Raw genomic sequence first — 26,454 nt, 5'->3', positions numbered from 1 at the left:
CTTTTTCAGCTGGTCGCAGCCTGCGCGCGACCGTGATGGAGCAGCGTGCAGGATGGTGTGGGTAGGGGGCAGCGTTAAGGATAATGTTGTCCGAAAAAAGTGGAATTTTTGAAAAGCCTGGCGGGAGATTATTTCGAGGCCGGCTGAGCTGGCCGTTATAAATCCCGGAATAAAAATAGTGTCTCGCGGTAATAAAACTGAAACGAGCGAGAAGGAAACACGGACGCTGCGCGTCGCTCGAAAAAATTCCACAATCAGGAACAAAGGCGTCAGCCGTGATACGTTTATCTGGCCTGCTTCGACGCGGCGGGCTTGACTCCTTTCATCGAGGGGAACGGTCGCCGCGCGATCAAAGCCGGATATATCCGTGCATAAGTTGACCCCGGAGTTCGGCCGGGCTCGAACCAACTTTTCCGGAGGGAGATCCTTCGAACACGCCACGGCCGCCGCCGCCGCCGCCGGTTTTTCCTAAATTCGCGGCGTCAAGCGAGAAATGGGTCTCCCGTAGTAATAAAGCGAGCTGAAGATAATCATTATCGTGACATGAAATTGTTTGACACGCGCCTCGGTCAACGAGCGCAATTTTAAATTCATGAAGCTTAATTAGCATGTATCAGGGGTCGCTTGTGCTCAAGCTGGCCTGTGTCCGAAACATGCAAATGCCTGTTCTCGCACCAAATTCCCTCTGATCCCTTTCCAGATTATATTGGTTCGATCTTCCCCCGCCGGCGATTATGCTAGCATACAAAGTATTCGTCTACGGTAGACTTTGCTGCATAGAGTAGCAGCGGTCTTAATTTTAAGACGACGGATTTTAATTTCAGTTCCAAACATGCAACTGATACTTGTTTCTTCGGTTTGTTTCCTTCCTCAATCTGCAAATATGTGTCTCACTTATATAACATTCACAATTTTTCAGCTGGAAATATTTTTCGCGAAATTCTTCAAAGATCATTATCGTTTTAGATGATGTCATCTTCCAGAAGACACAGGAACCGCGGGATCACGTCCATCAGTTGAAGCTCTCAAACATTGAACATTATTTCGGCAAATAGTTTGTGTCGGATGTTGTTAATTATTCTGTTGCAACCATCGCTCCCACGGATTGTCGTTATTGTTACATGAATATGTGGATGAAATTACGAAACTGGAAGGAAAATTACAGACGCGGCTACGTTTACTGTTAAACGAGCATTTCATGTTCCTTGTTCTATGTAAATGTTATTTTCATTCGAATAGTTTTAGAAAACAACGTAGAAGAACTTGATTTGCAAAAAAAGCTGAGGTTAACGAAAGTGAATTTAATTTGTGGGAGGGTGAGTATCGTTTGCAGAACAGCGAGTGTCGCTTGTAAAAGGGTGAATTTGATTCGAAAGAAATAATGAATTCCACTGACTTCCAATCGTAAACATTGTGCAAAATATTTATATAAAAATATTCTATAAAAATATTACATCAAAATATATACATATAATTTAAATACTAAATATTATTCTTGGATGATTCGATGTTTGCTCGTATTTCGTGTGACGAATTGCGCTTCAAATGACGGACGTCATTTTGTGGAAGATCTGCAAGCACGGCGCGTTCCACCGATCTTTTTCTTCTCTCTTGATGTCTCAATCGTTTGTCCGTTACTGTACGAGCCAAGCAGGTAACGTCACTCGACGCAAATTTGCCGCTTCTGCTTAGGCCAACGCTTGTCCCCGCGACGCGCCGCGACGATTCCTAAGCACGCATGAAGCACCAGATTTATTCAGTGTCGTTTGCGTAACGACGACGCTCGCCCCTGGCCGATCGTAACGAGTGTCATCATCATCTTCTGTTAAGGGACACAATCTTTCCAACAATTTTTCCATTTTCTCTGTCGCGCCCGACGAGAGAGAGAGAGAGAGACAGACAGAGAGAGAGAGATTGCAATTTCAACGAGGAAATGGTTATTACTGCGCCGCCTTCTTTGATAAAGTGATTTCGCGGGCCCTTCTTCATTCAACTCTTACGCTGCGACGATGGGTTTTGTTAGAGAATATTGAATGTCCAAGTATTTTGATGGCGCCTGTTTTCTTTGCGATCCAAATTTATTCTGTCCAGGGAGAGCAACGAAGGTATTTGCACGGAACGACACGGTTCGCAGCTGTACTTAACCCGAGAGCTCGTCGGTCTAGCGAGAGCGATCGAAGCCTCTCTCGACGATTACTGAAATTACAAGAGACCTTCCGGGATGGCTCGTTTATTCAAATATTATCCGAATTATACCAAGTTTTCTCGTTCATTTGCGCGCGGCATATTCCGGCATCGATAAAAAATTCATTTCAAATTTCTCAACGGCGAAAAAAGTAATGGGCATTGTTGGTGGATCGATAGTAACCCGTTCGCGTTTTATTTTCATTGTCCTCGATAAATCTCCGGCTTTGTATTCTTCTTATCGTGATCATTTATTAGTTTGAAAGAAGACCATATTTTCATTTGTCGTATATTCGTGTTTATTTTCGTTCCGAAATTTTGATCATTTTCGTACACGCGTTCGAAGAAGCTGCGTGGAAAAAAAACATTGAAATATCTTTGCTGTTTCTAAGTGCACAACGAAAGCTGTTTCGTGCCTTTGAGAAGTCACCGAACGCCATCGTGCAATGTTGACACCTCGAGACGCCCGACGGCAAGCTTAGCAATTATGGCTACTTGTGCGCAGAGCAAGCGTCATGTTTCTCAGCAAACCGCAGTCAAACGTGCGCAGTAACTAAACTGTTCGACAGGGCGAGCAAAATGGTTGCAAGAGAAAAATGTTTTTCGCCTCGCTTTTCTCACACAATTTCTCGTACGCGTACAGCGGTCCACACGCTTCCCGATAAAATTTCGCCTTTTACTTCCTGAAAGTGGTATTCGAAATATTTTCCACGAGGCGAAGCAATAAACAACATTTTTCCTTCCATATGGAAAATGTCGAATAAAGTAGAATCGCAAATTTTCTGAATATTAACGGTAGGGTTTATGTGACTGTAATTAACTGCCTTCGTAAAATTAATTTAATTCTCTTTGCAGAAAATACGGAATCGTTATCGATTTGTAATGTTGATAGCACACATGTTAATAAAGAAGAAAATTTCGATTTATCCCGTTATATTTATTGACAACATTAAACTTTCGAATATTGATCTTTGTCACGTAAAAAAACGAGATTTCGTGTTTTTAATTTGTAGCGCACGTCAATTCTAACTCGTTAATACTGTCAAATATTTGCGGATTCAAATATTCAATTATATATCAATAATATATTCAATTCATTTTGTTGAACCGTTCTTTCGCCAGGCTGTGATGTTGGAGAACAGAAGAAAGTGCAAAGTGCAGTTGAAACGAATAGCAAATACAGGGTGTCCCAAAAATGTCTCGCAATCCGAAAGTAGAGAATTCCTGAAGTTATTTGAAGCAACTTTTTCCTTAGCGAAGATGCAATCCGCGGCTTCGTTTACGAGTTATTAACGAAAAACAATGACCAATCAGAGGCGAAATTATTTGACGCGAGGCGGCCGAGCCAATGAGCGGAACTGGACTCCGTGCCCTCTTTGGCTGGGCCACCGCGCGCCAGCCGAGCTCGCCTCTTACTGGTCAGTGTTTTTCGTTAATAACTCGTAAACGAAGGTTCGGAGAAAATTTTCGCAAAGGAAAAAGTTGCTTCAAATGACCTCAGGAACCTCCCATATCCGGATTACGAGACATTTTCGGGACACCCTGAGAGATTCAAGATTTTGTGGGCTCGATAGTAATATATATAACTTCGATATAACTTCAAGATTTAGTAGAAAATATTATCGTTACTTTCGGGCCACTCTGTAGACACGCGAACACTCCGTTGATAGTACTGTAGGGCCATTTACACGGCAGGTGCTTTCCTTAATGTAGTTCCGGAGTAGAAACATGTCTCCGAAGGGGTGCACAGATTGTAACTCTGTAGCACGACGTGTATCGGATCTTGCTTTCATGGAGATACGGGGTTGGCCAATATCGCGACAGGATATGGTAGTTTGGTAGGTAGGGCGCAGTTTAAACTTACCCATTAGTGGCTACTAGCCGGCAATGTGTTTATAAGCAAACCGTAACGACGAGATCCTGGATTGGCGCAGTTTCCAGGAAACAGTCGTTCACCTTAATACATTTTCTGCGACGCTGCCATCGAACAAAATCTCCGCCTGCACAAATCTGGCCAACTTTCTGCGTCAACTGTTCCGTCTAGTTGCACATCAGGTTGCCCTAAACACGCTGCGATAGTATAACAAGCCACTGTCTGATAATCACATTATCATGTTCGGCCAGAATGGTCTCTCTTCCGTCACGTAGGCAACGGAACGGAAATAATACTTCGTGACAAAATTGACGCTGCTAGTAAATGTATTTGATTAACCCTTTGCACTCGAGTGGTGACTCAGAGGCACCACTAAAATTTGTTACATCACGTTTAAAGATAATGTTTATATTAACAAAGTTTAGATTAAAAAAATTATATAATATATAATAATTATATAATAATTATATAATAACAATAACTGTTGTGTGAGTTCCAAGAATCAATTTCATATGCATAAAATGCATTTTATCATATAAAATAAAAAATACTATAAGTGAGAAAAATGATTATATTTACAGTTTAAATAGTTTCGAGTGCAAAGGGTTAACATTAGATTTACGGATCCTGTCAAAATGATGGGTCTCTAATTCTTTAATTTACGATTATTTATATCGTATAGAGATACATTTACGAGTTATTTATTCAATTTATATGTTACTTGCAGCAAACGTTGCAATAATATTTGTTAAAAATCAGAACAAATATCGCATTGTTACTTTTATAAACTAATAAAACGAAGGATACAGCGAGGACGAACAAAAGTTATTTTACGCCGGTTGGAACGTGTGCTCTTATCATTAGAGCGCGGATTTTATGCATTTGTGACAAAAATGAGTAGGTCAAACGGAAAACGGAGAAGAAAAATTAAGTAAACGATACAAAAATACCGTTATTTTATTTTCAACAGAATAAAATAATTCGAAAACGAATGAAATCTCTACGTAGCTCCAGAATCTTGCAATTAATGCTTACAATTTCAATTTTTCATAAAATTTTCACACAATTTATCGTAGACGTGTAACGAGTGTGCACAATTAAAATAATTAGTGAGTTTAACAATTCCGCTCCACATAATTGCAAAAAAGAAAAGAAAAGAATTTCGTACAATTAGATCGTTGATTATTTCCGTGCCGGTTGGTTAATTATCAAATGAATTCGTATAACACGAGTAATGTTAAGTACAATTTAATTATGTAAAATTAGTTGCATCTGTGTCCGGCGAAGCGGTCAGACATAATAATCGAGTGAAACACGGCCGGAGAAATTAATTTAACGTTGTGATAATTGATAAGAATTTTGTCCGTTCGATGCATTCTATTTTCCCATTTTATCGGACGCTTTAAGAGTCGACGATTTCCGTTGGTTATTCTCCCTTCGAGTCGCCCTGAATGTTATCAGACTCTCGGCGAAATTCCACGATTTTTACGCGACCCTTAGAAGACTCTAATCTCCGTCGTTCTGTTCCTTTTTTGACTCGGTTAACGTAATTTTCCCGTATTAAAAGCCAGCGCTCATATGACCGTTAGGGGTCTCAGGGCGGCTTTCGTCGCGCTGGCGAGGCGATCTTTTTTCCTCGGGTAACAGCGGCAAACGACTTCCGCGGAATCATTTGGACTCGGTCCGTTTTACTAACAGATTCAATTAATATATCCGGCCCCTTCGGCAGCATTCAAACGAGAAACGCTTCTGTCGCAGACAGGGGGCGCGATTTCAGCCTGCAACATGACAATTCCAACGTAGCCGAGCTGGCCCGGGAAGAAGCACGGTACTTAAAGATTAGCATCGTCGTCGTTCCACGTTTTCAGCGCTCGCGAATCCCCCTCGGCAGCTAATAACATCTTGATACAGTTCGGTTTCCGTTATCGAGAATGTCCATTTGCCGCATTAAGATATTTAAACGTTTAATACATTAGCGTCGAGGGAATCGGCGGAACAGACGGAGATTCAATATGGCTGACAGTGTAACGAGCGGGCTGCGGATTTTATGCGTGTGTGGCGAGAGCGATCGGCGGAATATGAAACACTAAATGCAGAGAATTTTATGCAATATTTTATTTATACGATATAAACATTCACTATCTTGAGAGCAACAAACAAGAGTTGACTAGACGTTCGTTTTCATTTTTGCGATTTTTGGTAAGTTGAAAGCAATCTAACAGTACTGTTAATCGGTTACTTGTTTGTGACGAGTATACTCGTAACCTAAATTCTTGTTATTTCTTTATGGCGAGTATACTCGTCGTAACATAAATTTTTGTGATTCCTTCATGACAAACGTACTCATCGTGACATAAATTCTTGCTATTTCTTCGTGACGAGTATACTCGTCGTGACATAAATTTTTGCTATTTCTTCGTAACGAGTATACTCGTCGTAACATAGATTATGGCCATTTCTTCATGACGAGTATACTTGTCGAAGACAACTAACTGTTTAAAGAAGGATATATACTTCGATATTTATATCATATTTGTAATTCATAGAAGTATTTAAACAAAATATGAAGAAAATCAAACATATACAGTACAATTACAATAACTTACACCTTTCAAAGGGACTGCAACGATTTATTTTACCGAACATTGATCTTCATTCGTTCGCCATTTTGTTAAGCTTTTTCGCAAGCTCTTGACAGGAGGTCTCGCTAATTCAGTACTAAAAATTCAAACAATTTCCGTATTTTAAGAACTTTTGTCTTTTGCATGTTTTATTTTAACAAATAAACAATCAATTTCAATTTAAATACAAAAATGTGATATACCTTATTCGACAAACATGAAGTTAATTGTTATCCTTGAGCGTTAGATACAATACTTGACAAGTTTCATATATCCAAAGTAATATGTAATAATATTGTACAATATATTGTACACGTGATATTAATTTTGTAATAATATATTACAAAATATGTTGTTAATAAACCCGTAGGGTGTTACACAGCTTAATAAAAAAAAGAAGTTAATTACGTTCGAATATAAACAAAAAACAAAGTAATTTACTAGCACTCAGTAACTGGCCCCACCACCCTGCGCAGATTCTATAGCCTGCCGTCGAGCTCGCAAAAACGGAGTTCTACGGGTAATGAAAATCGAGAAACTCGCCAAAGTAAATTTTCTCCGTTATCAACATCATTACAAGCTAAGATAAGAAGCCGTTTCCGACGAGTGATCCTTTTCCACGTAAATTCATAGCTCATTCGAGCGCGCCCGGACTATAGATTCAATTAAGATAGGTTCGATGCTCGTGGGGGGAGAGGGGATTACGATACAAATCATTCCCTGAATGGAGAAAAATGTCTGTTCGCAGAGCGGGAGGTCTGGTATGAGGCTACGACAAACGCGATCGAGGCACGTATTCGCGCGTCGGCGGCGAGTACGAACGTCAGCGGGACGACGCCGCCAGGCGGCGTGGCGCGGGGCGTCGTTCTCTTCGTCGACGACGGAGGAACCTCTCGGGTCAACGTCATGGAAACACGGGCGAGGAAGCGGAACTCTGGCAAGGGTAAGTCTTACTTTTATGTTCTTTCCACATCTCCCACCCTCGCGATCTCGCTCGCCCATCTTCTTCGACCAATCCTCGGTACTCGCGTACGACGCCACGTTTTCCCATCGCTTTTCGCGTCCTCCTTCGCGGATTGCTGTCTCCGTCCCCTTCGCCCAGCCCCTTCTCGCACCACCCTCGCTCCGAGGATCCAGGCCACCGTGGAAATTTCCACCTCCGGAAGGGTTCCGCTTCCTTCGTTAAGAGGATTCTGGGAAATGCGTCCTTGATTCCGGGTTTGCTATTAGCCGACCGTGGAATATAGGATTGTACATTTATTAGTCGAAACTGTAGTAAATTCTACCTAATTGACGCACAGATTATGCACAAAAATGGGCAATTTGGGAGAGGAGATATGATTATTAAATACGATAATTATTACGATTATTAATTTCGATTATTACGATTATTAAACACGAGTAATAAAAGATCTTGTGGCTTGTTTTTACAATTGTTTACTATAAAAACGAGCCACGATGCTCGAATAATCGTATCTCCTCTTCCTAAATTGTCCATTTTCATTTCGAAGCTGAGGGACAATTGGAGAGAATTTACTGTACCTCATGCGCAATTATTTCTTCATAATTACGCAATTATTTCTTCGTACGGTACAATTATTTCTTTATAGAGTTAACCAATAGATTGAAATAACAATTGGATTCCTTTTATGACATGTTATACATAATTTAATCACTCAAATAAAAAAAGTTAAAAAGGTATGGTTTCTGTTTTAAATTTCTCTTTACCATTTCAACCAATTTTAATTTATGAAAATATTGTTTCGGCGATTGTCTGCTAAATTGAGCCTCTTAACGTTTCAATGTCATTACATTTTCCACGCATTAAAAAGTGTCCGTACATCCCCTCTACCCCTACGCCTGTACCTCTACCTCTACCTCTACCTCTACCCTTGCGCCAGGTACCTCTACCACTACCTCAACGCCTGTACATCTACCTCTACCTCTATCTCCACCACTACCTCTACCACTACGCATGTACCTCCACCTCAACTTCTACCTCTACGCATGTGCCGCCACCTCTAACTCTACCTCAACCTCTACCTCTACGCATGTGCCTCCACCTCTACCTCTACCTCTACATTTACGCTTACAACTCGACTTCTACCTCTACGTCTGTCCCACTACCTCTACCTCTACCCTTACCTCTACGCTTGAACCTCTACCTCTTCCTCTACGCATGAACCTCTACCTCTACCTCTATATCTACGCCTGCAATTCTCCCTCTAGCTCTACTTCTACCTCTACGTCTGTACATATACCTCTACTTCTACCCCTGTACCACTACCTCTACCTCTACGCCTGTACCTCTACCTCTACCTCTACGCATGTACCTCTAACTCTACCTCGACGCATTTACCTCAAATGCTACCTCTACGCATGTACCTCTACCTCTACCGCTACGTATGTACCTCTATCTCTATCTCTACCTCCACCTGTTACCTCCCTCCACCTTTCCAACCTCCATCTTTACGTTGTTTCACTTCGTTTCGCATTCATCATTTATGTTGTTTTACGTGTTTTACCTTGCTTTACGTTATTTCACCTTGTCTCACGTTGTTGTTTATAACAGTTTTATGTTCTTCTGCGTTGTTATGCTTTGTTTTTAGGTTGTTTTATATTGTTTTACGTTGCTTTACGTTGCATCAAGTTGCTTTACTTTGTCACGCATTGATGATTTAAATTATTTTACGCGTTGTTTTACTTTGTTTTTTCGTTGCTTTACGTTCTTTTCCCTTGCTTTACGTTGTTTTACGTTGTCTCACGTTGTCGTTTAAAACAGTATTACGTTGTTCTACGTTGTTATACAGTGTTGTTTCGTTGTTTTATATTGTTTTACATTGTTTTACGTTGCGTACTTTGTTTTACTTTGTCTCGCATTGATGATTCACGTTGTTTTACGATGACTTACGTTCTTTGGAATGTTCCGTGTTGATGTTTAAAACAGTATTACGTTATTCTACGTTGTTATACTTTGTTTTTTCGTTGTTTTATACAACAACGCGGAACAATGAAAAGAACGTAAAGCATCGTAACGCAACGTAAATCATCAATGCGAAAAAAATGGAAACAACGTAACACAACGTAAAGCAATGTAAAACAATATAAAACAACGTAAACACAATGTATAACAACGTGAAACAACGTAATACTGTTTCAAGCAACAACGTGAAACAAAGTAAATCATCGAAAATCACCAACGCAAGACGAAGAAAAACAATGTTAAACTACGTAAACCATCAATGCGACCAAGAAACACACAACGTAATGTGAACGTAATGTAAAAAGATATAAAAAAACATAAAAACAATGTATAATAACGTAGAACAACGTAATACTGTTTGAAAAGACAACGCGGAACAATGCAAAGAACGTAAAGCATTCTAAAGCAACGTAAATCATCAATCTGTCGCAAAGAAAAACTGGGTAACAGAAAGCAAAGCAATGTAAAACAATATAAAAGAACGTAAATACAATGTATAACAACATCAAACAACGTAATACCGTTTTAAGCAACAACGCAGAACAATGCAAAGAAAGTAATGCATCGTAAAACAACGTAAATCATCATGCGAAACAAAGTAAAACAATGCATAACAACGTAAAAGCATGTAAAGCAAGGTATAACAACGTAAAACAGCGTAAACACAATTTAAAACAACGTAAAAACAATGTATAACAACGTAGAACAACGTAATACTGTTTTGAGCAACAACGCGACACAACGTAAAGCAACGTAAATCATCAATGCTGTTGAGGATTGATGAGCGAGGGTTTTATGGCGGAGGGCCACGTGCTTGGGATCCTTGAAATCGGCTAGGGTATGGGCCTGCAACCCGCTCCGTGTTGAAGAGATCTTTCCGATCCCCTGCACCCTAGTTTCTCTCTCTCTCAGTTTTCTCTCCATTCTTGGTTTATTATTCGGGGTACCTTCCCCTAGGTCGCACTTGGTTGTTCACTACTCCACCTGAACCTTACCGACTAGGGAAGCCCTGCCAGGAACCGAAGTTCCCGTCGGCATTGCTCCAGGTATCATTGCGGCTACTTGAGCCCCCGCACCACGACAAGGTGTCGACCAACGCGGGGGAATAGTTATAGTAATAGTAATAGTAATAGTAATAGTAATAGTAATAGTAATAGTAATAGTAATAGTAATAGTAATATAGTAATATAGTAATAGTAATAGTAATAGTAATAGTAATAGTAATAGTAATAGCAATAGCAATAGCAATAGCAATAGCAATAGCAATAGCAATAGCAATAGCAATAGCAATAGCAATAGCAATAGCAATAGCAATAGCAATAGCAATAGCAATAGCAATAGCAATAGCAATAGCAATAGCAATAGCAATAGCAATAGCAATAGCAATAGCAATAGCAATAGCAATAGCAATAGCAATAGCAATAGCAATAGCAATAGCAATAGCAATAGCAATAGCAATAGCAATAGCAATAGCAATAGCAATAGCAATAGCAATAGCAATAGCAATAGCAATAGCAATAGCAATAGCAATAGCAATAGCAATAGCAATAGCAATAGCAATAGCAATAGCAATAGCAATAGCAATAGCAATAGCAATAGCAATAGCAATAGCAATAGCAATAGCAATAGCAATAGCAATAGCAATAGCAATAGCAATAGCAATAGCAATAGCAATAGCAATAGCAATAGCAATAGCAATAGCAATAGCAATAGCAATAGCAATAGCAATAGCAATAGCAATAGCAATAGCAATAGCAATAGCAATAGCAATAGCAATAGCAATAGCAATAGCAATAGCAATAGCAATAGCAATAGCAATAGCAATAGCAATAGCAATAGCAATAGCAATAGCAATAGCAATAGCAATAGCAATAGCAATAGCAATAGCAATAGCAATAGCAATAGCAATAGCAATAGCAATAGCAATAGCAATAGTAATAGTAATAGTAATAGTGTTGCGCACGGCACAAAATTAAAGCGCCGGAATTCGGGAGGAGACGACACGCGATTTATTTTATTTGGACTCCACAGTCCTTTGATTTACAAGCCTTTGGAGCACGGCTCCGTTCGGCGTATGCAGTGTAGCACGGCTACGACAGAAGTATAACAATGGAAGCACGGCTTCGTATAGGCGCAAGGGGCGCTAAATTAAACTTGTCTGTAAGCGATAACGATACTTGGAGAATCTCCCGTTATCACATTTGCGGCAGTATATATAGACACCTGGCCGATGCTCAAGGTGACGCATCGTCAGGTGTCGAAAGCCGGTCATTGCCTCCTAAGGCAAAAACGCTGCATGTATACATTAGGCCGAGGCGAGCGTTTGACGGTCGGGCCAACGCACGTCGATCGTGTTATTGTCTTGCCGCCTCGCCGTTTATTCGACAAAAAACGGCGAGACGGCGTACATCGAAAGTCGAGCGTGCGTTGACCCGCGGTCCGCGATTCGGCCGAAACATACCGCCCGCCTCAGCTCCGCTGATCTTAATAACTAAATGGCGAGCTCGCTCCGCCCGCCATGTTCGCTCGCCTTCCCTCGCTAATGCTCCGGTCCTGAGGAGGGTCCAGCGGGCATGTCCACCGGCAAGCGTACGAGCTGCGTGATCGGCCGAGTGTAACATCCGCCGGCGGTGCGGATGGTTACGACTCGAACTCGGCCGTCCTCACCGGGGTGCAGCGTCTGCACGCGTGCGAGACGCCAACACGCCGGTGGGCAATTCGCGTCGCGAAGAACCACGAGATCTCCCACCTGCAGGTTCCTCTCGGCACGCCACCATTTGCTGCGCTCCTGCAGCGTGTGGAGATACTCGCGGTTCCATTGTTTCCAAAAATTGGCACGCATGGTTTCGACCCCTTGCCATCGGGACAAGGGGGAGGCGGCGGTGTCCGGCGAACGTTCTCCCGGAAGCGTAAGCAAGGGTGCCCCCGTCAAGAAATGCCCTGGTGTAAGGGCCGCGTAGTCCGTCGGATCGCTCGACATCGGTGTTAGGGGGCGGGAATTAAGGCATGCCTCGACGGTGCACAACAGGGTGCACATCTCCTCAAAGGTGAGGGTGTGCTGGCCAACCACCCGTGCTAAGTGGCGTTTTACTGCCTTAACCCCCGCTTCCCATAAACCGCCGAAATGCGGGGCTCCGGGTGGGGAGAAATGCCACACGATGTCGGCCTCTCCGAGAAAGGCCGATACCTCGGCTGAGTCGCGGACCGCCCGAACCATCGCTGCGAGCTCCCGTGCGGCACCGCGGAAGCTCGTTCCGTTGTCGGAATAAATAGCAGCGGGCCTACCCCGACGGGAGACGAACCTCCGCGGTGCAGCCAAGAAGCCCGCCGTGGTGCAGTCGCTCACCAGCTCGAGGTGGATCGCGCGGGTCGCGAAGCACACGAACACCCCGATGTATGACTTCTGGGCCCGATAACCCCGGCCCTTCCCCATGCGGGTCCAGAGGGGGCCCGCATAGTCGACGCCCACGTGCGAGAAGGGCCGCGAAGGGTTTACCCGCGATAAGGGCAACGTGCCCATGAGTTGGGACGCTGGAGATGCGCGATGCCTTGCGCAAGCTACGCACCTCCAGGTCACTCTTCTAACCGTGTCTCGGGCGCCCAGAAGCCAATACGTCCTCCTCAACACGCTCAAGGTGAGCTGGGGCCCACTGTGGAGGGCCGTGAGGTGCACAGCCTCCACCAGCAAATCCACCACTGGGTGCTTCGGGAGGAGGATGGGGTGTTTCTCGTCGTACGCGCGGGACGAGTTGTCTAGACGTCCCCCCACAGGGAGCAATCCTGCCTCGTCGAGAAATGGGCTCAACCGTCGCAAGGGCGACGATCGCCCGACGAATTGGGATTTTCGGACGGCGCGTATCTCCGATGCGAAGGCGCCACCCTGCAGCCAACGGAGCCACAAGATCCTCGCCCGCCGCATCGGCGATTTGTAATCCGAGGGACTATTCCTCCTTCGACGAAGGGCCGCGAGAGAACTGTAGCATGTTGACGGGAGCGACCCTGGCCCGCGAGGCGACGAGGGTCACCTGGGTTCCCGAGGGTTCGCTCGGGAACGGTCGCGCTAGCAGATACACCACCGCACCATGCGCGCGCGAAGACGCGTCCGCGGAACCGTGCAACTCGTATTGCTCCCCCCTGCGCGGGGATTGAAAGATGCCAAACCAGCGTGGCACTCGTGCGGCGCTTAAGAGCGGTAACTCGGCGACGAGTTCGCACCACGTCTGGTTGAGCTCGTCCGAGAGCGGAGCGTCCCAATCCGCACCCCCCAACCATAACTCCTGCAGCAATATTTTTGCTCTGATTTCTGTCGCCCTTGAGTCGCCGCTCGACTCCGTGGAGCATGGCTAGGGCACGGCCCTTTGACGAGCCGAGAGCGAGGGGTGGTTCGGTACGCAAGGGGTAACCGAACCACGCACTGCCCGTCCGCCCACCGTGAGACGGTGTTGACGGAATGTTCGCCGCACCTCGACTCGTCAGGGGGGGAACAGATTTGGGACTCGCCTCTTCGGGCTCCCAGAACAACGCAATTGCTGCTGCAACCTTTCCTCCGCGCGACAGTGCAGGGACGCCGCGGAGGGATCGGGATCGTTCGCGGGTGTCGACGCGGCGCCCGAGACGACCCAACCGAATATGGTATTTTGCGCGATTGGCTGGCCGGGTGTTCCGCGGCGCAGGCCGGGACCGATCACATCCCCGTAACGATCGGCCCCGATTAAGAGATCTACAGGGAGATCTCTAGTCGGATCAGGGTCCGCTAAAATGAGGTCCTGCAGATGCGGGTATACGCGAATGTCGACGGTCGTATGGGCGCGTACCCGGTAAGTCTCCGGAGGACGAACGCGGAAAGCGGCATAGGAGCGTTCCCGCGCCCGGTCAACCGTAATACCAGATCGACCCGCGAAGTCACGCGACCCACCGGCGCGTCCCCCGCACCAGTCACGGTGATAGCCGCGGGCCGCTTAGGAAGGCGGAGGGCCTGGACGAGGGATTCGGAGACGAAGGTCGCCTCCGATCCCTGGTCCAACAGGGCTCTCGCCGGCCTTACCCCCCCCCCGTCGCGTGTCTCTACCCATACTAGAGCGGTCGCGAGCAGTACGGCCCTGCTCCCGACCACGGACGATGCGGAGATATTCGTCGCTGTTTCCCGCCCGGGTTCTACCGCGGTTGACTCTGGCCCGCCACCAACCCCGGAATCCTGGTGAATCAGGGTGTGGTGCGAGCCGTTGCAAACGGAGCAGCGCGACGCGGAGGGACACGATGTCGCGGGGTGTCCCGAACGGAGGCAGTTGAAGCAGCAACCGCGCGCCCTAACAAAATCCCGGCGCAGGTTGATCGCCATGCCCCTGAACGCAGGGCACCGGAACAGCGGGTGGTTGTCGCCGCACTTCCGGCAACGGCTCGCCGTCGTCGTCGTCGCCATCGCGTGGGAGCGTACCGGTGGTGGAGGTCGGGCCGGCTTACGCTCCGCGGAGGTAGCCGAGGGCTCCGGAGCCATCCTAAGCTCCGCGAAGGACCCGGCCCGATACTCCAGGAATTCGTCGAGACAGGCATACGTGGGTGGATCCACGGCGGCGCGGATTTCGTGGACCCACGCCTCCCTCGACTTCGGGTCGAGTTTTTCCACCGTTAGGTGGACCAGTAGGTCGTCCCAATGGTCCACCGGCCGCCCCAAGTTTCGCAGCTGGGCCAACGCCTCGTTAGTGCGACGACGCAGCAAGGCGAGACCGCTGCCGTCGCGATCGCGGGTGAGCGGCGCAAGGGTCAGGAAGCTCGACAGGAGCGCACTGACGACCAGTCGCTTCCGGTCATACCTCCTGACCAAGGCCGCCCATGCGATGCCGAAGTTCGCCGCTGTCACGGAGTAGTGAGCAATCTCGGACGCTGCTTCTCCCTCTAAAGCACCCTTGAGGTACTGTAGTCGCTGGACGTCGTGAAGAGTCCGGTTCTTCACGACCAGCGACTCAAACTGGTCCGAGAAGCTCAGCCACTCCGTGTAGCAGCCGGCGAACCTCGGCAATGGGAGTCGCGGTAGCTGCGCCACGGGCGCGCTACAGGAGTCGGGCTCCCTGGTCTGGCTCGCGTCAGCCAGCGCAGACGCTCCGCTCCTAAATGAAGCGATCAGTTCCACGAAGAAATCACTTGCCTGTTCGAACTCTGCTTCGGCCCGCTCGAAGTACCCCTGTTTGAAGTAGTCGCGGGTTTCCCGTTCTTCGGCAGTGGCCTTCAGTTCCAACTGGAGGTGGAGGCGTCGGCACGCGTCCCACTCGGTCCGCAGGCGGCGAAGGCGTTCTTCGGCGGCGGCTTCGGTGAATTTCGCCTTTCCCAGGCGCTTGAAATTGGGCAGGATCCGGCAAAGGCCCCCGATGGTGAGCTCTTGCTCCTTGATGAGTGGCTCCATGTTGACCAGCAGTGTTATAGGGACTCGTACGCGTCGATCGACTGCGTGATCGACGCTGTTGATGGAGATGTTTTATCTCTCCTGTGTCGTCTCCGCGATCCGGCTCGAAGGACCAGAAATGTTGCGCACGGCACAAAATTAAAGCGCCGGAATTCGGGAGGAGACGACACGCGATTTATTTTATTTGGACTCCACAGTCCTTTGATTTACAAGCCTTTGGAGCACGGCTCCGTTCGGCGTATGCAGTGTAGCACGGCTACGACAGAAGTATAACAATGGAAGCACGGCTTCGTATAGGCGCAAGGGGCGCTAAATTAAACTTGTCTGTAAGCGATAACGATACTTGGAACGATACTTGGAGAATCTCCCGTTATCACATTTGCGGCAGTATATATAGACACCTGGCCGATGCTCAAGGTGACGCATCGTCAGGTGTCGAAAGCCGGTCATTGCCTCCTAAGGCAAAAACGCTGCATGTATACATTAGGCCGAGGCGAGCGTTTGACGGTCGGGCCAACGCACGTCGATCGTGTTATTGTCTTGCCGCCTCGCCGTTTATTCGACAAAAAACGGCGAGACGGCGTACATCGAAAGTCGAGCGTGCGTTGACCCGCGGTCCGCGATTCGGCCGAAACAAATAGTAATAGTAATAGTAATAGTAATAGTAATAGTAATAGTAATAGTAATAGTAATAGTAATAGTAATAGTAATAGTAATAGTAATAGTAATAGTAATAGTAATAGTAATAGTAATAGTAATAGTAATAGTAATAGTAATAGTAATAGTAATAGTAATAGTAATAGTAATAGTAATAGTAATAGTAATAGTAATAGTAATAGTAATAGTAATAGTAATAGTAATAGTAATAGTAATAGTAATAGTAATAGTAATAGTAATAGTAATAGTAATAGTAATAGTAATAGTAATAGTAATAGTAATAGTAATAGTAATAGTAATAGTAATAGTAATAGTAATAGTAATAGTAATAGTAATAGTAATAGTAATAGTAATAGTAATAGTAATAGTAATAGTAATAGTAATAGTAATAGTAATAGTAATAGTAATAGTAATAGTAATAGTAATAGTAATAGTAATAGTAATAGTAATAGTAATAGTAATAGTAATAGTAATAGTAATAGTAATAGTAATAGTAATAGTAATAGTAATAGTAATAGTAATAGTAATAGTAATAGTAATAGTAATAGTAATAGTAATAGTAATAACAATAATAATAACAACAATAATCTAGAATATCTAATACAAAAGCTAGCAATATAAACATCTGAAACAAATCGAGTAATACAAAATCTAACCACACAAATGTCAACCATATTAAGTCTTCTATTAGAACTCGTAACACTACAGAAATCAAATGCAATCCAAACATAAATCAAATTATAGAATGGAACTGCAACAGGCTACAACGAAGAATGCCCAAGTTAAAAGAATATGCTTCAAAAAATAGTACCAAAATATTTCTCCTCGCTGAAACACGTGAAACATGTTAGTCACATTTTAAACTTCCTTTTTACACATATTATGGTACTCCACACCCTAGTGGAAAACACATGGAGGTTAAACACCTTCAACTTCCATCAATCCAAACAGAAAAGATACAAGCAACCATAATCAACGTAATCCTAGAACAACAGATAACAATAGCAATAATCTATTGTCCTCTCAAACACTCACTAACTGTAACAGAACTGAGAGAACTCTTTGACAAACTAGACTACGATTTTTTGGTAGCAGGCAATTTCAATGCTAAACACCAATTCTAGGGATCAAGGTTAACTAATTCTAAAGGAGCAAACTTAATGCAATTAATAAATCAGAAACAACTATCAGTTTTATTAACTGACAGACCCACCTACTCTGGCCAACCGATCCAAATAAAATACCAGATATATTAGACTTTGGAATCACCAATATCAAAAACTATCAAATCCAAACTACAGAACTCATCGAGTTTACCTCAGATCATACACCAGTAATGTTCACGATAATCTTGAAAACCACAAAATTTTTCAATCAGTTAAACTTAACAAACAGAACTACCATCTGAGATAATTATAGAAAAATTATAGAAAACATACTAACATGTAACATACCGCTTAACCCCTTAATGCACAGTTTTTTTGAAAAAGGCCGGCCAAAAAAAATCAATTATTTTAAATGTAAAAAAACAAAATTTAGAACGTTGTCTTGGCAAGAAAATTACAAAAATACAAAAATAATGGATATTTATACAATTGGTAAATAGATTCTGATTTCTAATTTTCAGAATATTACTATTATTATTATTATTGTTATTATTATTATATTTTATTTTACATTATATTTTAGTAAAATATATATTGAAAAATGAGCGAATCAGAATCTGAATATGAATACGCTGTCGGAAAGCGACTCACAAGGAAGAGATAAGTCGTAAGTGATAAGTAGAAAAAAGATATATTTTATACTTGAATAAGTAAGTGTTATAGCTTACAATCCCATGTAAATGATAATGATTTTTTGCTTTCACATTGTCATTTTCAATTCTCGATTGCATTCGTGTGTGAAAAATTATAGCAACATAAAGTACAACGCCGCTCGAATTATCTCGAGTGTGCACAGTTTGGCCAGTTTAGCGCGCTCGAGTTAGCTCAAGCGTGCACGTTAAGGGGTTGAAGCCATACAAGACATAGAAGTAGCAACAAAAAAGCTGACAACTTGTCTTCAGACAGCAGCAACAGAATCCGCACAGTACCAAATAAAAGAGAAAGAAAAAAGATATCCAGCATATCCAGCATTTATTACAGAACTAATGAAACAAAGAAGCCAAATAAGGGGACAGTGACAGCATAGGCAACCATTACACTTGAAGACAGAATTTAATAGGCTAATCACACACACACAAAAATATAAAAACAGAAATCAATAACTACAACAATAACAAATTTAACAGATATATTTCCAATCTTGACACAACTGAAATAACAAATCACTCTTTATGGAAAGCAGCCAAAAAAATCAGAAGACCAATACAACCAATAAGTCCTATCAAATCTCTGACCGGAAAATGGTCTAAAACACTCAAGGAACAAGCAAATGCAATGGCGGACTACTTTCAAGAGGTATTCACCAATGACACTTGCCTCATTGCTAGTCTCAATAACAATAGTACTAGAGTACACCACTCTAATTCAACCAACTAAAAAAGAAGAACTTCAAACCATAATCCGAAACCTTAAAAACCATAAATCACCAGGAAACGACAGAATCACAGCCCAAATGCTGAAAGAACTACTGACAAAAGGATTAAGGTACATCCTTATACTCACAAACGCAATTCTTCGAGTGGGATATTTCCCCCAAATATGGAAATGTGCAGAAATTATAACATTATTAAAACCGGGAAAAAATCCCAACGTTCCTCAATCATACAGACCCATATCATTTGGTTTCTGAAATCATCGCATGGTTCAACAAATCATCCAGTCACTAGAAACAAAAAAATATTGTTCAGCACTATTTCTAGATATCGAAAAAGCTTTCGACAGAATTTGGCACCAAGGACTGCTCGAGGAATTGCAACATATGCTACCCACTCCACTACGTAAAATAATTACATCATACATAGACAACAGAAGCTTCACAGTAAAAATTAAAGACACTACTTCGGACATCTGGATAATCAAAGCTGGAGTACCTCAAGGAAGTGTACTAGCCCCTCTACTTTACACTATTTACACAGCTGATATCCCAACAGATCAAAACACTCAAATCTACACATTCGCAGATGACACCGCAGTAATCTCCATTCACGATAACCTACAAACTTCCACGTTAAATCTTCAAAACCACATTACGAAAGTGGAAAACTGGTTAGATACGAATAGAATTAAAGTTAACACCACTAAAAGTGAAAAACAGAGCAAACAAATAACCTTAAACTATACAATAGGATCATACCACTAGCAACCTCGGTGAAATATCTGGGACTTCATTTAGACAAGAAACTTACATGGAACCATCACATAAAACAAAAAATTAGAAGTATTAAAATGCGAACCAAATCTATGAACTGGTTAATGTCCCGGAAAAGTAAGCTCAATACAAATAACAAATTACTCATATATAAATGTGCAATAAAACCAATTTGAACCTATGGAATCCAGTTCTGGGGAACGGCAGCAAAGTTACACATCCAAAAAATGGAAAGCTTACAAACAAAAATACTTCGCACAATAATAGATGCTCCTTGGTGTATCAGGAATGGCAACATTCGTAAAACATTAAATGTTCTCTCTGTACAGGAAGAAATTATTCGACTAACAAACACAAAGATAGAATCAACACTCACCCAAATCCACTAACAGCAAACTGCTATGCGGATACAATTAGAAGATTAAAACGCGACATCCAGAAGACTTATTAGAATCATAATATCTCATATATATATATATATATATATATATATATATATATATATATATATATATATATATATATGTCTCCAAGTTAATTGTAGTACTTACCGTTTAAAGTAACGGAAGTCAAACGTTACTAACTATTATTTCAATATTTGTAAATATTTTTTTTAATATACACAAATAAAAAGGAGAATATATAAAAAACTTTCAATTGCGCGTTGCTCTCGTTAACATTTGTATTCTTTTGTTTCTACACAGCGCCTCATCATATAGTCCTCAAACACTATTAGTCCCATAATAAAACAAAACAACGCAGCTACACGAAGTTATTATAACATCAAAACTCTCTCCAAAAGATGGCGGCCCAGTTCACCATGTTCACACATTTACAAGATAGGAGCCGCAACAGTAGGGATAAAACGGCTTACTGTCACGCATTGGTATTGCAGTGTCATCGTGTGATAAAATCAAGAAACACTTTGGTTAGTTCTGGAACCCGAAAATCACAAGAGTTTCGCATCTTCACAAATAATATAATATGTATGTATCAATGGAATGGAGTTTTTGTAGCACACTGTAAATTGTAACATACGCGTGCGATCCTTAGTTATGCATGTATATAAAATATTTACGTGCATACGAATTTAATATACAATAGAAAATGTCAGATTTTCACTTGTTTTTTTTTAATAAAGGTCTTGAACTTCTTGGTTATGAGAGGACTTTGAACCAGGGTTCGCATTTTATATACACATATTATTCAGTTTTGTTCAAAAGTAACACTTATTCATTTTACAGAAAAGAAAAAACAAAATCATACTAAATAACAAGATACTTTGGATTTAATATCATCGAAACACAAGATAATATCGAGAAATAATAAAATTGGTATGACTACATATAAATATCTAAACAAAAAAGATCTTACTTTAGAATATACATATAATAAATTAAGAAAAATTATTCATGTTTTTAGATCTTGCAACAATCTTTAAAAGATCAAGAAAAGTATCAATTTATGAAACTAAAAAGAAATTAGCATCAGAGAAGGACCTTACAGATAAAAATGTTGAAAGATTATTAATGCTTAGTAAAAATCGCATTAACACAAATGTAACAGTCAAGGTATCAAGTAGTTAAAAAATTTTTGGTTAATTTCCATATGAGATTATATTACTTAATAAATTGCTTACAGCTTTTAGATCGAGCAGTAAAGAAGAAATGTATTCCAAAGAAAGAAGAACCTAAAGAACCTGAAACTACTGAATTTACAGAAGAAGATTTTATGAAGTTTGAACAAGAATATGTTGATCATTAATTTATATATAATAATATAATAATAATATAATTAATATAAATCTCGTATTTCGTAAATAAATAAAAGTACACAGATATAAGATCTATTATCTACTTCTGAAGAACAAGAAGGGATAATACATGTAACCATTTTCAATATACTTTCAATTAATAACTTGAAATGTTTAATAGTGACAGTGAAAAAAGTAAAGTGATACTGCTTGTAACCATTATATTATTTCTATATATACTATATGGGTGATTGATTTACAATTTATTGATGACAACAAAATAAGATCATTATTTGGTTCTCAAGAATTAGCTTTAGTGGTACCTGCAGTTTCAGGGATTTGTTTTATTCGTGGATTACTTCTATTCAATATTTATCATGTTAAGTCATATTTTTCATATGATATATTGAGTAAACTTCATCACTTACAAGTTTTATATAAAAATTATATTTGTATTGGTGATTATTATCCATAAAAATATGTCAAAGAAGACAGCACATTGAGGTACTAAAAAAAATGGCACGCTCCACACGCTAAGTTGGTGCTCCACTGGATCCCTCTATCGGTGTTGATTACCCATAGCTTCGGCCCTGTCGGACAGAGAGAAACGAGCAGCGAAGCTCATGGCGGCAAAACGTCGTGTACATGTTGCTGACGAACATTTTCTTGACCTACTCAAAATATACATCGTCCTGACGCTTCTATTGGGCCGTTTCTTCTTCAGAAATGTTTACAGAATACGATCCTGGGTAGAGTTTTCGTGCTCAACAAAAAACTTTTCATAAAAATACAAAAATATTGCGCAGAAACTGCTCACGTCGACACTTTTTTAAACCTTGACATTAATTTATTGCTATTTAGGACCAAAAACAATTAATAAATCTCCTCTATCTTTTAACACCAATTAGAACTTTCTAATGTTTGTACTTTTCATGCAATACCTCATTTTTGCCGAAAATTTTGGGTTTTTACAAAAGTTCGTTTATTTAAAAAACTGAGGGTGATGGAGCAATTCGGTTTTCGAATTCTTGATTAGGGAGTGAAGTTCTACAAGAATTTCATAGTGGCTATAGGAACCCAAAAATCGTGTCGGACAGTGTTATAATAGGACATTCATTTTTTGTGTATTAAAGAGAAAGCTGAAACTTGCATTCATATCCTCATATTATCCTCATATCCATGTATGTAATGTAGTAATTACCTACAAAAAATTCTCAAACTCAGAGTTTTAGAGAATTTGAGAGAGTTGTATCATTTATTAAGTATATTACAATTGCTGAAATTATCAAAAACCCGTAAGTTATATTCGTAGCTAATGATTTTTAGTTTATATTGCGGAGAAACTACGCACATTGGTACTTTTTTAAACTTTGACATTAATTTATAACTATTTAGGACCAAAAACAATTAATAAATTGTATGTCATTATATGAATGCATTTAAAATTAAAATAATTTCATGTGACTACTTTATTTTGATTATTATAAAACTAATAATATGAATACCGATGAATACCGAAGCAAGGTGGTTTCAGCGACACCATAGTAAAGTCAATTTTACCGTTCCTCCTGAAATCACAAGTGCAAAGATTTCGTCAATGAGGCGTTGTGGAGGGCACTATCATCATCGAGGCATTTCCGAAGTCATCATCATCATCGAGGCATTTCTGAAGTCATCATCATCATCGAGGCATTTCTGAAGTCATCATCATCAAGGCATTCCTGAGGTCATCACCATCATCGAGGCATTTCTGAGGTCATCATCATCATCATTGAGACATTTTCTATCACTATTACATAATTGTTAATAGTATCATTCGCCTAGTTATTTAATTGAATTAATGTTGAGTTGAGTTAGGAATTTGAGTTATTTCGTTGAGGGTATATAAAGCTTTAAAATGTGGCGTGCTGATTTGTTAAAGAAACTAAAATGAAAACGTAAGCTGAACCTGACTAGTAGCAAAGATTTTGAAGTAGAAGACATAACAACTACATTCGAAATAAGCTCATCTGAGGATTGTTCATCACAGCAGTCTTCTGTAAATAAGGCGTTGCAACCAATTCATATAGATGGATGTATCAAAATCTTCAAAATCTTCATCTGTTGAAATTTCATCTTCTTTGTCGAATCTTCCACTCACATCTTCTGCAGTTTCTCTTCCAAATAGTAATTTATCATTCACTGAGCCTGAAAATGCATATCTATCATTAAAATTAGCCACTGAATTGGTGCCGAGATTTCGAGGAAAATCAAGTTCTTTATTTAAGTTTATTAAACAATGTAGGCTTGTTAGATCGCTAGATAGAAAATTTATTAGCTTTAATAAAGAATAAAATAGAAGGATATGCATTATAATTAATAGAAAATAGACAAGAACCAAATAATTTGGATTTTTAGCAAGAGCATATGATTTCCATCACATATATAATGTATTAATGATAGTTACACAAACAGATAAAGAAAGTATAGAAATCTATGGTCAATGGTTATATGAAATGTTAAATAAGGGTTTAGGTGCAGCTAAAGAAAAATACCATTGTAAAGAATTACCAGGAGTAATAATCTTATTAAAATGAACAGTAATAATTAGATTTCATAGATGCTTAAGAGATGTTCATATAAGTATGTTAATTTCAAAAGAGGAAATAGATAATTTAGAAGAAGCAATAGAGTTAGGAGTACGGTTAGAACAGGCGGTGTTATAAATGGGGCCGTAGAGATTGCCCAGAATTTCAATGTAATCGGGATAGATTGTTTGGTACTAAATTATCAAATAATCTTCTCAATATCCATTGTAATTTTTGCAAAAATTGATAAAAGGAAGTCAGAAAATATCTTCAACAGTTCTCATTCTCAAAAACAAAGATTTAAACTCGCACAAGACTTCGTACAAGGGCACAGTACAAAGTCGTCCTCAAATTACAAGCGCCAAATCCTCAGGTATAATTACCAAATTAGCTTGAATGATCTTTCTTCTTTACTAATCATTTCAGTTCAACACGAAATCTTTAATAAAAACTCATGTTGTTTCTTAGTTAATACTGGTTCTCAAGTAAATCTAATAAAAAGAGGTTATTTTAGTAAAGAAATAGAGATAAATTTTGAAGTCATCTATTACTTAACAGGAGTAGTCATTACAAATGGGGAATTGATAATTTCCATTAAAAATGTTGACGTTAAATTGCAAGTAGTAGATGATTCGCTTCTCATTAAAACAGCTGGAATACTTGGTATGCCGTTTTTAGAAAATCAAGAAATTATTTTAAAATTTAAAAGAACTTACCAAATAGATTTTTAATTAATGAAAAACAATATCCTCATTGTTCCACTATTACGTTAGAATTATCACCTCGCACTAAAATCCTAGTTTCTCTTCCAATAAAAAATAGCATTCAGAAGGTTATATGAATAGATTGGATACAAGCAATGGAGCATATGTTGGGGAAGTATTAACAAGACAAAAGACTGGTTATATTAAAACCTTCGCTAAACACCATTGCCGACAGAGTAAGGGTACAGTCATCGAGTTGGAGGAATTTGAAATTAAACCAGATTCTTCACGCTCAGCTCGAGCAGATCTTAAAATAAATAAATTGAAAGATAAAATAAATAGATTAATTGAATTGGTTAAAAATTTTAAGTTAGAACATTTAAACGACTTAGAAAAAGGATGTATACTTAAAATTATAAACGAATTTCCTCATCAATTTTATTTACCGACACAAAATCCAAACTACTAATGAAATATCAATTAACACGAAACAATATCGTTTTCTTCAAATTCATAAAGACGAAATTAAAGGTCAAATGAAAACTTTATTAGAAAATAATATAATTCAATGTCGGCTGAAATGTCTTGCATCAGGCGTGTCGTAGTGGTGGGGAATGATAATGAAATTGATAAAGTGTGTTCACCATTGTCTGACCTGTCGGTTGAAATGCCCTGCATCAGGCGAGACATTGTGGCGGGGAATGATAATGAAATTAATAAAATGTGTTCACCATTGTCCGACTTGTTGACTGAAATGCCCTGCATCAGGCAAGATGTTGTGGCAGAAAATTATAATGAAATTGAAAAAGGAGCTTGCCATTGGATCCGACCTGTGGACTATGTCCAGCATCATAACGATCTGGCAATGGGGAATAATAGCGGAAATAGTGAAAATAAATCAATCTTACCAATAATAGTAAGAGAAAATATCAAGGCAGTTTTGGCAATAAATGATTTAAGTTCAATGATTTATACAGAAAAATAATGTTGTTAATTTTATAAGTTCAAATCTCAAATCAATATCACAAATTAATGAAAATTTAATTTCTCAAGGTAAATTTAATATAGAGAATTTAAAAGGGTACAATTTAATGTAGGAAAAACATTAGCTACTTATCAAGATAAATATTATATTTTCCATCCAGTAGTCAACAAAATTTCAAGTGAAAATAAAGAAATTGAAATAGTAAAATCATTTTTGGCTTTAAAACATCTTTTGACTTCATTAGGTATAAAATCATTTATATCAATAATCTGGAGCCAATTGACTAGTCTCAGCTAAAAGATATTTTAAATGAAATATTCAATGATCTTGTATACAAAATAATAATTTGCGAAAATGAAATAATTATTTCATTTGAATCTAATAGAAATAAAATTCTTAAAAAATGTTACGAATC

At 40.4% G+C, this 26,454-nt stretch overlaps 1 protein-coding gene and 1 long non-coding RNA gene across 2 annotated transcripts; one reads left to right on the top strand and one right to left on the bottom strand.

The window, feature by feature from the left end:
* Positions 1–21,274: 21,274 nt before the first annotated feature.
* Positions 21,275–21,873, top strand: LOC143263196 (uncharacterized). The gene is made up of 3 exons (XM_076528343.1): positions 21,275–21,364; positions 21,453–21,601; positions 21,672–21,873. The coding sequence occupies exons 2-3, from the start codon at positions 21,560–21,562 to the stop codon at positions 21,792–21,794; spliced, it is 165 nt and encodes a 54-aa protein (XP_076384458.1). The 5' UTR covers positions 21,275–21,364; positions 21,453–21,559; the 3' UTR covers positions 21,795–21,873.
* Positions 21,874–23,870: 1,997 nt separating this feature from the next.
* On the bottom strand, positions 23,871–25,194 carry LOC143263197 (uncharacterized). The gene is made up of 3 exons (XR_013036730.1): positions 25,133–25,194; positions 24,734–24,841; positions 23,871–23,970 (listed from the first exon to the last, which is right to left on the bottom strand). It is a non-coding gene; the product is annotated as an uncharacterized LOC143263197 (long non-coding RNA).
* Positions 25,195–26,454: the final 1,260 nt, after the last annotated feature.

The sequence above is a fragment of the Megalopta genalis genome, unplaced genomic scaffold (genome assembly GCF_051020955.1).
Source record: "Megalopta genalis isolate 19385.01 unplaced genomic scaffold, iyMegGena1_principal scaffold0374, whole genome shotgun sequence".
Lineage (NCBI taxonomy): Eukaryota > Metazoa > Arthropoda > Insecta > Hymenoptera > Halictidae > Megalopta > Megalopta genalis.
The sequence above is the reverse complement of the archived record's forward strand: the minus strand, read 5'-3'. Positions and strand labels throughout refer to the sequence as shown.

Bases quoted from the DNA above. Each gene is read 5' to 3' on its own strand.
- LOC143263196 (XM_076528343.1), top strand. From the start codon at position 21,560: ATGCTTAGTAAAAATCGCATTAACACAAATGTAACAGTCAAG. The intron at 21,602-21,671 runs GTATCAAGTAGT...AATTGCTTACAG, and splicing joins ACACAAATGTAACAGTCAAG to CTTTTAGATCGAGCAGTAAA.